Raw genomic sequence first — 14827 nt, forward strand, 5'->3', positions numbered from 1 at the left:
ACACTTGATTTTAAAACTTTAACAGTAATCATGGAAAGAATTCTATAAAAAAGTTATTCAAGATATGTGTTAAATGTTAATCTATTAGAAATGAGCACAGTGTGGCTGGGTCCATATGTCCTAAAAACTGACCCCTTGTCACTGCTATGATGTGGAATCAATAGACTGGTAGTTGAGAAAAGGCATGAAGTTTTCCAACTCGCTTTGCAATTTAAAGATCACTTGGCATGCCCCCAATGTTAAAAGAACGAGTTTTATAAAACTTATAAAATTGTTTCTAACTGACATTTAAAAACCTGAAAATATCCAAGGCAGCACTAAAATTAGTGAAATAACAATTTTTCTTTGGCATGCTTTCCATGTTAATTTCTTCTTGTTTTATGCTATAGAGTGGGTGGTCTTTAATAACCATTCCACTTTTCGCACTCCTTATTTCAGTGAGTAAGAAGAATGGCCGTAAGCGCCACACCACTGCGCCAGAACAACTGTTAGGTGGGAACCACTGCAGTTAGCATATTCCTGCACTGATCACCGGAGCCACTGGAATTGGACTTTTAAAGAAAATAGTGTTTTTAAGAAGTCATGGAAAACTAAGAGCTGTAAACTACCACTGAGAGCTAGTTTTCTAAGATCACTGAAAAGCACTTTTGTATGCCTACATTAATTTAAAAAAAAAAACAAGCATTTGAGTATGTTCTTATTTCCGTGACCTTCACAAAAATTTTAGAAGTGAAGTCTTCAGAATTGCAGGTTTGCATTTATTCTAGTTTCTTTGAGGGTTCTGGGGTAATTCCTGTTATTGAAAGTTGAAATGAAAAGTTATACACTATTATTATTTACATTACATAATTATCATTTCATTAGATAAACACCCATCTAAGTATGGATGTGTTTGAAAAATGTATTTTATAATTGGCATTACTTGGCTAGATTAGCAATATAGTCAAAAGTTTATGCTATTATATTTTTATTACATATTCTGTGTCCCATCTTACACTCACATTTCCAATTCTTTAGTGAACCCACAAACTTCTCCCTGTTGTCTTGTTTATGATTCTGTTCCTCACCTCAGTGAATGTTCTTTTTCTGTATATATATGTCCCTTATTAGTTTTTGAGTTTTATTGTTTAGCCATTATTTTGGAAGACTGTCGATCCTCTCAAAGTATTGAAATTTTAAGCAGGCCTCAATTTCTGCATTGTCGTAATTGCAAGTTTGAAGTTCTGTTTTTTGTACTTTATGGAAATCTAGGTAAATTATAATCCCTCATCAACTTGATTGATAGTTCAAGAGGTGTATGGGTGTGTGTGGGAGTGTGTGTGTGTGTCTAACTCAAATTTTTATTGTGTATTTTGACCTGCTTTTTTCAGATGAAATTCTACATACGAAAAGGGAAGTGAAGGGGAGAGGGAGGTGTGGTTGGGGTAGGGATAAGTCATTGACTAGAAGGCTTACCAAACACATATGATACCCTAGGTTCAATCCCTGGCACCCTAGCATTCTATGCTTTAACATAGAAATAGAGTGATTTTCTCTTCCCTTTGGTTTCCCCCCAAGCCTTTTGTAAGATAGAAATAATTTTCTCTCAGTATTACACTCTTGTTGGAGGACTGCTCTCTGGCCCGTCCGTGGATCTCCTTTTCTCTACAGACCAGGGACTATAAGCCTAGCACATGGGTCTAAACCTAGTGATCGTCTGTGGGTGGTTTTTATTATGTACGGACATTGTGACCCATTTGTTCACATTATTGCTGTTTTTTCATACTATACTGCCATCTTGCTTTCTCTGTATGTGTGCATGATGCATGTGTCTGTGTGTATACATGTGCAAGAGTGTGTATTGGAGGGGTAAGCTATGTGAAAAGACTGGTGAGTGTAATAGAAACCTTTGAGAGACCTGTCAAGTGCATTTTAGGAAAATTGGCTTGGTTTTGCTTGTATTATACATGAGAGGAAGACAAAACCTACTGAAGAAGCATTGCAGTAATGAGGGCATGAGGGTCTAAACACCTGTTTTGAAGTGGAAGAAGTTAGATTGGAAAGAAGGAATTGATCCATGACAAACTTCAATGGGACTAACTAATAAGTGACTGATTATGCAAGAGAGCCAGAACTAGTTAGAGTTGGTTTTGAGTGGTCTTGCTAATAATTTTGAGAGAAAAACAATTCCAATTAAACAGAATCTTGTATCTGCAGTTCTAATCTCGGCTATATAAAATCACTCACTAAAAGACAATGCAGACATAGGTATGTGCCTAGTCCTTGCTCGGCTATTGGGATAAGAGATAATTTTACTGTTTGCCTTTTTCTTCAGTTTATATCATTTTTAAAAAGAGAGTTCCTATGAGAAATTAGCACATTAAAAAAAAAGTTGGGTTTGCAACATTTTTGGCCGAGTTTCCTAGTCCTACTTTTTTCAGCAATACAGGCCAATTATGTGTTTAGATTTGAGAATATGGAGTTGAAGTTACAGGGTTGTGTGAGGGTAACGGGGTGTCGAGGGGCAGATTAACACATGAGGGAAGCATGAGAGGCTGCGTGTCTGGAGACATGTTCAGTAGATGTCCTCTGCAGTTGAGAATGTCCGTTATCTGCAGCCCTGCTTCATCTTCACCCGAAGCATGTTCCCACCCCGCTTTTCTCTTCATCTTGTTTCTGTGCTTTCCACTCCCTTGGAGTTAAGGTAGGTGTGGCCCTCTTCCAGCCCCTGGAGTGCTGCACCTGAAAGAATTTTGAGACCCAAGAACTATGGTAACAGTTTCATACCCTAGGTAACTTGCCACAGTTGTCGAGCAGCTGGTGGTGTAGCTGGGGTTGTAGCCCTTGGTGTCGGAGTTTAGGGACTCTTATCCCTAGTCTGGAAAAGAGCAGTTACGTTTTATACTCTAAATCATTGCTTTGGGGCTACTCTTTCTAAACCTTAACCTTTGTTTCCAGCATTCTTTCTCCAGATAGTATACCACAAAAGTTCATTGCAAGAGCTTTATCATTTCCACCTATCATGTGTCTACAGTAAAATTAAGAAAATGGATCTATAAATGGAAAATCTTATTTTTTTTAAAATTTCATGCATCACTATAGATAAAATCAAAAATGATAGAATGTTAATGTTCATGCTTTATTGAGCAGGGAGGAGATTACCAGTCAGGGAAATAGATAAAACTCCAGGTTGTTTCTTCACAGAGTGTCCGGAGAAGTAGTACCTATCAGAGGAAGGGTAAGCTCTGTGTCTGTGCGGTTTTCCCTTGTGACAGACATAACTGTTGAAACGCTGTCATATGTAGAGGCATTTACTAACTTTTCTAGGTATACAGTGATCACAGTGTTTATGTGTTCATAACAAAAGAAAGTATGTCCTGATAACAATTAACATCTTGGTTATTATTTATATATTTTCATGTCATTTTACTGAGAAACTGAATACAGTCTGTCAGTAGGTCTCTAGTTTCTAGTAGAAAATATTCTAAACTTCATAAGATAAAATAAGTCCTGAATAATGATAACTAAAATCAGTTTGGAAATCAGTGTGTTTGTATGTGTGGTATATGCATGTGTACATGTTTGTATATGTGTGTCACTATAGAAAGCAGAGATTGTGAAGTAAATATTTTATGCTGTTTGATTGAATAGCTGATAACTACCTTTTTAAGTAGTAAACATAGTTTCTGAAAGAAATTATGTGAAATTTATATTCTCCAGATTTTTTTCCCAGTGTGTTTTGAAAAATTATAAAGGCCCAGGAAAATCATAAAAATGAATTTAGAGAGTAAGGGTCACTTACATGTGATGGGCTTTTCTGATGTCCTAGAGACCCCTTCTAAGGGTAAGTAAGCATTGAGACTAGTAAGAGAGTGGTCTGAATACTCAGGGATTTGGAGTTCATCTTCTCTGTTGGACACTTTTCTGTATGCCCTCCAGGTGATGGTATATGTAAGAGTCACCTGGCATGAGTTCTCAAGTCTTAACCTGCTCCTTCTGCCCCTCCCAGGCTGTGCTTGCAGATCCACCCCTGAGGTTCCCTCACCTTCTTTAGCTCCTGTTATTTCCAGAAGCCACGTTTCTTGTCTCCCATGCTACCCAACAGCCGCTTCTTTAACAAAACTTCTGCACTTTTGTCAGATTTTCATATGTTACGTTAAAATTTTCCATTCTATAGAACATTTAATGTTTTCTGTGTCCTATTAAAAAATAAAATTGAAACCTTTTTATAGACTTTTGCTTGTTAGGATTAAGGCTCCCTAGAGCTTCGCATCCAACCTTTTCAAGCTATGTCTACTCCTTTGCCTCTAGCATTGCTCAGCCCTAGCCAGCAACGTTAGCATCAGTGAACACTCGCTAGAAATGCAGTCTCTTGGTCACAGTGGATCAGAGAGTCTGAGAGAGCAGCCCCGTTATCTGTGATCTAACAGGCCTTTCAGGAGGTTCTGTGCCCACCATGATTGAGAACCTCTGCCTTGATTCCCTCTGCCTGCATTGCTCCCTGAGTTATATCCTAATTCACTTAGAAGACCATGCCTTCCTGACAGACTTGTGCTCTCCCCATGCACCACAGAGATTTTATGGGGTCTCTTACAGCATATACATCTCCTGCATCTGTCTGTCTTTGAAGGTGGAGGCCACAACATAAATTACTTTTCATCCACATATAGCCCCTTCTCAGTGGTCTGTTAGTAAGTGCTGATGAGCAAGTGAATGTATGCATGAATGAAGGACAGCATTTTAGGAGGAGTTGGGATCAATAAGGTCAGCTGCTGTGGAGAGATCACGTAGAATAATGAATGAAAAATCTATCGGATTTCACAGTAAGGCAGGTGTTGGTGACCTTTGAAATGCTTGCTTCAGCAGAGTGATGGGCAGGAAGCCCGGATTTCTGGAAGTTAGGGTTGTCCAACATGATAAGGACTTTTACACATTTCTTACCGACTGTTTATCTGAGCATCTAGAAACAGAATTTTCCTGGGCAAAGTTACTGAATTACTTTTTCGGTTGGTAAACTAACTCAATTTTAGCCTGTGATCTTAAGATATATGATCATTGTAACATGATGTATTTTCTAATGTTAAAATTAAGTGAACTGATTATGAACCCTACAATGGTACAGGACTTGCAGCAAGTGCTAAAATGGCCATTTCCCTTACTTGTTCATCTTATGATTAGTTTTCTTCACTAAGGCTGTTAAAGACATCGCTCTGTGCCTATTATAAAAAGTCACCTTCTTTAGAATATTCCTTATTTCAGTCACTGCAGAAATGATGAATTTTATTTGGACTGGGAAAACATGCCTTCAGTTGAACCTGGCAATATATTTGAAATTGCATCTGTCTGTCCAGAGAAGTTCCTCCAAAGGCAGTCGAACCAGTGGCAGTGTTTCCAGTAATTCTGATGGGTGGCAAATAGAATTTATGACTGTATTTTAATTTTTAGTTTCAGTTTGAGAGAGGGAAGGAGTAAGGAATTGAGATCGAGGGAGATTGAGTGATTGATTGATTGATTGATTATTAGATACATGTAACTGATACATTCTGAATCTCAAGCACATAGTTAGGACTGGTGTGTGCGTTTCTCAGATTATCTTTTAGCCCAGCACATTCAGTTCATGGGATTCCTGTTTATAAGTTCTTATACTAGCTACAAATATAGAGGAAAAGGAAAATCCTCACTAGTTGTCAATAACATCCTGAATTTGATCTCACAGCCCATCATTCCACCATTGTAACGGTCAGGGAATAGGACAAATTTGCTTTTCCTCATTGACCTAACTTATGCTTCTAACCATGCAGGAGTTAGGCCTGAATCCTCCATAGTTTGGGAGATACTGAAGTTCAGCAGAGTCCAGCTCTGGATTTTCTCACTTTCTGTCAATTAAAAGACTAACTTCTTATTTTGATTTCTCCATATGTTGTCAAAATTTGGTGACTCAGCTGTTTGTAATTGTATATGACTTAAATACCAGAATTCAGAAGTCAGAAGCAGGCAGATCTGAGTAGGAGGGCAGCTTGGTCTACAGAAGAGGATCAAGGCAACCAGGGCTACATTGTTAATCCCTGTCTCAAAACTAACATCTTGGTGATTCCCCAGACACTGGAACCATGAAGCAGACTTTCTTGGTGTACGGTGGAACCTTAACGGAATGATAGTCTGTGGTGTTGTGTTCAGGCTGTGTTAGGGCAGATGCCTGCCAGCCGTGCTGTTCAATCTTCACAGTCTCCTCTGTGCTGCATCTTCTGGACTCTTGAGAACCTTTCATTGTGGACTGATAGGGCTTTGCCATTACTACTGTTGACCGACTAGCCAAACATCTTCTCTATACTCTCTCTCTCTCTCTCTCTCTCTCTCTCTCGATATATATATATATATATATATATATATATATATATATATCCCGATCTTCATTTATTTTTTACATGAATATATATTTATATATAAACGGTATTTAGGGGAGGATATTTTTGCCTTATATACTTTACTTGTGCTTTCATGGTTAACTGAAAATCTCTGCCCCCTCCCCATTCTCATTTGGTCTCTTCCTCTTTTGAAACCACCAGCCTCTTAGCCTCTTAATGACTTGGAACATTGGGGTAACACTTTCTTTCCCTTTGGTTACTGAGCACATCAGAACATAAAGTTTGCATTCACTTTGCAAAATTGCAAAACGCCAAACCCATGCATGAGATTCAGGATTTGGTGCCGTATCCTTTCTCTGTGGGTCTTTCAATTTCTCATTTGTTGTGGCCTGCGCACAAGCACAGGTTTGTTTGATGGGGTTCGGGAGGGATGGTGAAGGGAAGTGGAAGAGGAGCAGATTTCCCCCAGCTCAACACTAGGCTCAAGCCGATCGGCCACTCATCAGAAGGCTGCACAGCTCTGCAGCTGTACTTGAAGAGCCAGATAGTAACACCCCTCCCTTGCCGTTTGCAGCATAAATGCCCTGTGGAGTGAGAGAAGACTTCAGTCTGCAGGCTTGTGAATCCCTTATCTTTCCCAAACGTTAAATTAATTTTTAAAGCTATTTATTCAAAGTTGACTTAACCACCAGAACAGGAGAGATCAGACAAATCAGCTGCAAGAAATGAAGTATGGGGAAACCCGAACTCTTTGACAAAGTATTCCTGGGAGTAAATGTGTTGAATGAAGCCAGCGGGTAAATGATAAGGGCCTTTACACTGTGGATGTAAGAAAGCAATTTATCAAGAGTACATGAACTCTCTAGTGGCTTCAAGTCAGGCAGAAATGAGAGTGGAGGAGGAGCCCTAAAAAATACATTAGAAATACTTTTAAAAAAAAAAACCCCTTCTGTGTGCATGCTCTTTTGAGTATCTCCATTACTATGCAGAGGTGCTGGTATATTTAAATTGGGGTTGCTCAGCTTGTGTTTGAATTGTAGGCAATATTTCCGTGAGGCGAAGTGTTAGAGAAAGGGTTTGACACAGGCCATTTAGTAGCCTAGAATCTTCAGGAACCTTGGGTATTCTCACGTGTAGCTGTGATTTAAGGCATAGCACTGTTCAATATCTATTTGCCTGACTTCGGAGGTTAGATGATCATTCCACGGTTTACAGTGTTTGCAGTTTTACTCTCTAGGGCATATACTCTCTAGTGTATAATTCGGGCAGTTAATTGCCACACCTTTTGTGTCCTCTTGGCCATCTCTTGAGTCTTACAGAATCGCTCAGCCCTGTGGCTGAGACGTCTGTTGCTTTGATCATTTACAGTGGAGAAGCTGGGGCCACATACTTTATATTCTCAGCAGTAGGGTTCCCAGTAACGCAGATATGGATTGGGAATAAAACTCTGGATCTTACCTTAAGGGCTTTAACGTTAGGGGAGAGATGTCATTTTATAGAGCTGGGGGGGTTACCGAAATGTGAATTTCCAAATATTTTCTCTAAGAGTGGTCATCCTTTACTTTCTCCACAAGATAATTCTATTAGCTAAAATCACAGAAGCTTCCAGGTGTAGTACTTGTTTCTATTTTCATCTGACACCCTTATAAGAACTCACTAACAAGGTAACTAAGTAACTTCGGGATGCCATGCTAGTGAAGGCAAAGCTATCCCATAGGCAAACAGAAGAGAAATTTGGAGAAAAATCTCCGATTCAGAAAATCTCCCTTAGCTAATTTGAGTTGTATTTTTTTTTTAGCCCTCCACACAGGCGTCTGCCTTCCTTATTTTTCCTGAGTTAGGCTTGGTTGTGGTTGTTTTGGTTGAGATGATTTCTGTGTATCCCAGGCCTGGCTTGAATTTGCACTTCTCTATATCAGTCCCCTGAGTCCTGCAATTACAGATACACAGTATTCACCCTGCCATGTTGGAGCTAGGCCTTTAACACTGAGGTTTAGGAGATAGCCTTCCTCTCCTTTAAGCCGTTTAGAAATTAGAAAGGATGTTGGCAGAAGAGACTCCTTTTCTGTTGTGAAGGACAATCTCACTAAATAGTTCACGGTGGCCCTAGGATGCTTCGTGCCACTGTACCTGGATGAGGAGGTAACTCTTGAGCACGTGATAATAGTAGAGCCTGTTTTTGCAGTGAGAATTAGGATTCCTGTGTTTGTGCAGGGGAATTGAAGGCACTGTGATAACTTAAGCTAGACTTTAATTAGCGAATTAATTAGTCATATTTTTAGAAAAAGCCACAGTCATTAAAAAAAATCCTCAGTGACTTTCTATAAGTTAAATGTTTTGTCTGATGTTGCCTCTCATTTGTAAATACCAAATCAAAAATGGGACAAAACAGGAGGAGGGGGCTCTTGCTTAAATATCTATGGTTATGAGCTGTGTGACAAGATAATGTCCAATAATGTTTCTAATTTTTTTGTTCTTTCTGTCTCCTTACCCCCACCCCATTCCTGGGATGACCACAGCCTTGGATAAGCTCAGCACCCAGCACCTGTACCACCCCACTCAAGTGGAGATTGTGCAGTCCAATGTGGTGTTTGACATCAGCAGCCTGATGCTCTACGGGACACAGGCAGTGCCAGTGAGGCTAAAGATACTGCTGGACCGGCTCTTCAGTGTCCTGAAGCAAGAGGAAGTGCTGCACATACTTCATGGCCTGGGCTGGACCCTGCGAGACTATGTCCGCGGATACATCCTTCAGGTAGGGGAGGATTTGAGCCTTGAATCTGGGCCACCTCTGGGTGGGTTTGTTTAGAGTTCTATCTACACCTGGTTTTCTTCTTCCTCTTGTATATCCAGATAGGTGTACTCTCACTGGTCAGGGAGCAGGCTAGTGTGAAGCCTCAACAGTATATAGCTGAAGTGAAAAGTGGTCTGTTGACTGGTGTTGCTTTGTGTATACCTTTGAGTTCAACTCTTCATCTCCAAAGTGGGCTGTCTTTTTTTGTTTTGTTTTTTGTTTTCCTGGGACGGGGTTTCTCTGTATAGCCCTGGCTGTCTAGGAACTCGATCTGTAGACCAGGCTGGCCTTGAACTCACAGAGATCTTTCTGCCTCTGCCTCCAGAGTGCTGGGGTTAAAGTCCTGCATCACCACTGCCTGGCTCACTCAAAGTGGGCTGTCTTATTTCCCTTACTAAGTCTTACCGTCTTTGAGATACATTGGGAGATTTGAAAATCTGATGTTACCCTTAAGCTGGGTTTGTGAAGGTGTTTCTCATGACCGCAAGGCAAGGTCTACTTAAGTGCTGTGAACCCTCACTATTTCTTATGGCTTCACCCAAATCGTAAGAACTGTAACTTACATAAACTGTCTTGCATATCCGGCAAATTCTAATGTTGTATTCTCAGAGCTTGAAATACTGGAAAATTTCTACATGGATGGCTATCTTGTGATATGGAGCCCCTCCTTTATTCTAGTGACATTTCTAAAGTGGTTAAGGCTTTCAGATTTGTCTAGGATGACTACAGCCTCTGCGCTACCATCAGTACCCCATCTCTCATTATCTTTTGGGTACTAATGCCGTAAGCCATTTTGCCTCTGAAATTTCTCGTGTCTGTCTGCTTTCCTAAAACCTTTAAGGGATAAATGTTGAGAAAAACACGTTGAGGGACCCAAAATCTGAATGATAGAATACTGTCTTATGTTGAAGGAAATTTTAGTTGGGAAGGTAGAATCTAAAGTCTCCTTTCATGTTTCCTGTAGAGGCATGTCCAGAACTAAACATCCAAAAAGAAAGATGTTTATGACCATGCCAGCCTGTCTAGTACCATCGATAAAGCTGATGCTTATGATCTGAGCCCAGCCCATGCAATATTGCAAGTCCTTAGCTGCCGAATACACGTATTACACAGTCTGCGTCTATATTGAGTGGCAAGCCTCCAGTATCTCTATGCTTTAATCTGGGATGAGAACATACACACTCATGGCATTCTTTTACATGCTTCCTCCAGGATCAGCAAGGACAGACAGTAGTGAGTAAAAATAGAAACAGTTGAAGAGGAGGTAAACCAACCTTTTATGCACATAATTTAATTGATTGGGTTTTTTTGTTTGTTTTTGTTCAGTGGTAGCCTCAGTTTGGAATGCACAGAAGCTTTGGCCCACAGAAGATGGACTGAGGATGACAATAATTAAATATGGCATTTTCAGTTTGTAGTCATTACTTTTCTGTTGCTTTGGTAAATCCCCACGACCAAGGTGACTTACAAAAGACCTCATCGTGGCTTATGGTTTAAAGGCAGAAGTAACAGGTAGCAGATATGGTTAAAGGAAGAGAGCTGAATGCTCATGTCTTAGCCATAAACAAGCAGTGAGCACAACCGGAAATGACAAGAGTTTAAACTCTTGAAACCTACCGCCAGTGACATAGTTTCTCCCATAAGGCCACACTTCCTAAAGTTCCCCAAACGGTACCACTAACTGGGCACCAAGTGGTTAAATATATGAGCCTGTAGGAGACATTCTCATCCAGATGCTATTTCAGTGAAGCAAAGGGGCAGACAAGTCTTAGGAGCCAGGCATTATCAAGGAGTGCAAGATCCAGAACGAAAATCCAGGACAAAGAACACATGGAACCAGTTTTACAGTCATTGTTTATACTGAAACCATTGGAGTACCAGGTCTTCCTGCAGTTGTTGCCGCATGATTAGCATCTCTTTGGATACATACTTATTCCTACAAAGAAAGAAACCCTACAGATGTCTGCCTAGAGTTCTGCCTAAAGTCCTTAGCTTAGTTAACAGGGTTTTTTTTTTTTTATTCAAAAACCTGTCTAGTAACATCTTTACTGTCTCTGCAGTGGTGCTAGCATCTGCATCAATCCTGTGTTTCAGTGCTTGATCACTGATTTTTGCCTTAGATAACGAAGCACATGTATTGTGTATTCCTAGTCAAGCAAACAAATGTGTACATGGCTATACTGGTCTACCACTGTAGCAACTCTGTATTAAGTCCTGTCACAGTTTGCTGTCAGTTAATAGAAAAACCTGCAAATTTTTATCCATGTAACACTGTTGTTTCCTACTGTTCTGATTTGACCAGAGCTTTTATAAAAATACAAAATAATTATTTAGGTATTAATTTCCCCAGTATTCTATTATATCTCTAAAGTATAGAAAACATACTTCTTTCAAACATACTATAGATTTTATTTTGTATAAGAGATAGTTGCAAGAGAAGTGTGAAAGAAAAAGTTACTCAACATTTATATATATATATATATATATAGAGAGAGAGAGAGAGAGAGAGAAATATAGACATATAAAGCTTCTTAATGGGAAAGGAAATGTTACATATAAAGAATATTGCCATTAACATAATTATGATTAATTTTCATTAATGTAAAATTAATGTAAAATTTGACAAATCTTAAATTTTAATGTGATATTTCTTAAGAGTCTAGAATTAGAAAATCATAGATTTTGCATTTTAGAGGAACTCTCAGCTTAGTTTCTTTCTTCTTTTATTGATAGAATTGACGTAGTATCGATTTTCTTTAAATGGCATGTTCTGTCGTTAAGCATTTATCATATCCTTGTTCTGTATAAAGCACTTCTGGGTTAGAATAAAAGCAAAAGGTTGCAGGACACAAAAACATTAAAAAATCCTCATTGAGAAAGCATTCATTTTGTAAAAGACAAAAGGACTTGGACTATAAAAACATCCCCTTTCTTCTCAAGCTTTAGGCCAGCATTTGATTACCAGCCAGTACTTTAGAATTACGTGTGGTAATGATGAGGTATGCACAAATGACTTTGAAATAATTATATGTAACATTTTTGTACAGGTAGACTATAAAATGTTCATCTGAGACCTGGGGAACCCTATAATGCACTGTTAGTGCACAAGTCATTTTATCTGGCTAAAACTCAATTGTCTTGTAGCCCTCAAGGCATCAATTTTAGCATTATTGCTCTCAACAACAGTATATTGAATATTATGTCAGTTAAAGGAGAGTAATTATCAAGGCAAGTTAGGGTGGCTGTTAGTCTTACCACATATTGACTTGGTTAGCAGTTGGCTATAGATTGTGTTACCGGGCAAATGAAGATGTACGGTGAGTTGAACTGGTCAAGCCAGGATATTAATCTAACTCTCTCTGGACCCAAACCTACATTCTTTATACATAGCCAGCTACTTCTAACTTTAGCAAGAGTTTTGAATGTGGAGGAGGGGATATCATCTGTTTTTTAATCTGGGAGTGTCTATGTTTGAGGGAGAAGAGCAGGCCATTCACAACTCAGATGAAAGCTGATACATCATTTGTGTATGATGTTCAAAGAAAAAAAAGGTGACAGGGTTGCCACGCAGTCATTGTAAAGCTTGGCAGATCTGCTAAGGAGCCTTTCACTTAGGTGGCATCTGAGTGCTCTGTAAGCCAGCCAGTCGAGTCTAAAATGCATAACATAAATTGAACCACAACCATGTAAGAAGATGGGCCATTTCCTAAAAGTGAAAATCCCAGTGTTCATCTGTTACTGCTAAAGTCTTCCTTCAGAAAGGAGAGCGCAAGCTTGTTCTGGAAAAGTAAAATGGGAATATTCACTGAAATGCTAAGTATATTTTTGCAACTAAAAAATATAGACTAATAATAATAACTATTATTATTATTACAGGCTATTCTATACAGATACATTTATTGATAACTAATAAAAACAGTGGCCTTCATGCCATCTTGGTCCTCATTTTCTTTCTGTCTTTGACTTAAAAACTAGTAATACAGGTGATTATCACTGTTGATTAGTCATTTAAAAATAAAAATTTTGGTGTAGTCTCTCTTTAGCTTGAACAGCTAACTTGCCTGAGTACATGTGCCATCCTGTCTTTGGAACTCTCCCCACGTTGAGTCCTTCCAGAATTCTAACAACCAGTTCTGACTTTCTGAGTAATTAGCAGTGTTAGCAGCCTGTGAGCAGAGCAGAAGTTAATCACATTGCAAGTCACCAGGGTCTTGGGGTCTTAATGGAGCGAGCCATGCATTTCTAGCACTTCTCAAAGACTGGCTTTAGCCCAAGGAGTCTAGCTTTAGAGGTGGGCGGAACCACATGCTGGATCCCTCCTTGAGCACTTGTGATACACATTAGCATAATAAAAGTTCTGAGAACTTGAAGGAAGTACCTCTTCCTCAGCATGGGATCCACTTAGAAGGGGTTCCTCTACCTGTAAGTCCCCACCGGTCTGCCTGCATGGGAGATTTTTTTCTCCTGTAGGAATCACTTGAAATCCAGTTTTTCACCAGAACTGGCTGAAACACTGGATTCCTTCTTTCTGTTGTGATTTCTATCGCATGATTGCTTCCTTCAGGCTCCCACCACAGTTTAAATACGGTCAGTTGTTCAAATGTCTCTCCTGCCATTGTGACAAAGTAATACAAATTCACTCACTACATAGCAGTTACAAGCGAATACGCTTGCTTTGCTATGGAGCTCATGCAACGCCCAGCAATTCCAGTTGGGCAAAGGACTTACTTACTAGGGGCGGACCCAACAGGTACAACTGTGCTACTGAAGGTAGCAAGAAGCTTCCTAGCAGTGGTCTAGGCCGAATAAACATTTTTGTGGTATCTGTGAGTTAGAAAATGTTAATATTAAACAAACACATACGTAAATGACCCCATGAGAAGTAAATTCAATGTTTGCTCTCTGGATCCCCATCCAGCCCCTCTTGTAAATTTCAGTAAATTAGTATTTGGGACGTTGAGGTCCAAAGAGGTTATGTGACTTTTCTATGATCGCAGAAGCTTCTAACTGGCACTGCGATGTAGAGTCAGCTCCCTGAATATAAAAACCACATATCTCGTATTCCCGTCTTAGCCCACACCCAGCCCACATGTTGACCGTTCTCCAGCGTTCTGTGTGGGAAAGCAGATTCATGACTTGGATTCCTGGCTTAAAGTCTTATCAGGAGTATGAAATTGGGCCTTAGCCTTTATTTAACGTAAGTCCCTCACCTGTCAAACAGCATAACAATGGCACCTCACAGCTTTGTTGTGAAAATAAGACAAGGTACCCGAAGGGCTCCTAATCCAGCCAATGACAGCTGTTAATATGATGGCAGGAAGATGATGAATTATGACAAACTGTCACCTACCTACTCATTTTATAGAATAGCCTTGAATTCTGGAATTTTATATTTCACTATGCCCCTTAGAGCAGAATGCTTTTCCAACCAATCAGACACAAGGGTAGCTGTTCTTCTGCTTTAAATCAATTGCATGTACACAATGTCACACACACACAAACATGCATAGGCATTTGAACATATTTGAATGTAAGTAAGAGGCAGGAGAGAATAGTGACAGAGACACTGGACACTGCAAGGGGACAAACTTGGTATGAATCTTAGTCTCACCTTTGACAACTGTGACTTAAGAGCTATAACATGATATAACTTGTCAATATCAGTTTCTCCATCCATAAATACTCTGAT

The 14827-nt window shown here is 39.5% G+C and overlaps 1 protein-coding gene across 4 annotated transcripts in view; it reads left to right on the plus strand.

The window, feature by feature from the left end:
• The window catches only part of Bnc2 (basonuclin zinc finger protein 2), a 402638-nt gene that overhangs the window by 273426 nt on the left and 114385 nt on the right, over positions 1 to 14827 (plus strand). For all 4 annotated transcript variants that reach the window (XM_087904893.1, XM_085686207.2, XM_048453015.3 and 1 more), the window contains one exon: positions 8864 to 9099. In XM_087904893.1, the coding sequence (XP_087761019.1) occupies positions 8864 to 9099 (236 nt within the window). The remainder of the gene's footprint in view (positions 1 to 8863; positions 9100 to 14827) is intronic.

This window comes from Myodes glareolus, chromosome 3, assembly GCF_982192425.1.
Source record: "Myodes glareolus chromosome 3, mMyoGla1.1, whole genome shotgun sequence".
In the NCBI taxonomy this organism is placed as follows: Eukaryota; Metazoa; Chordata; class Mammalia; order Rodentia; family Cricetidae; genus Myodes; species Myodes glareolus.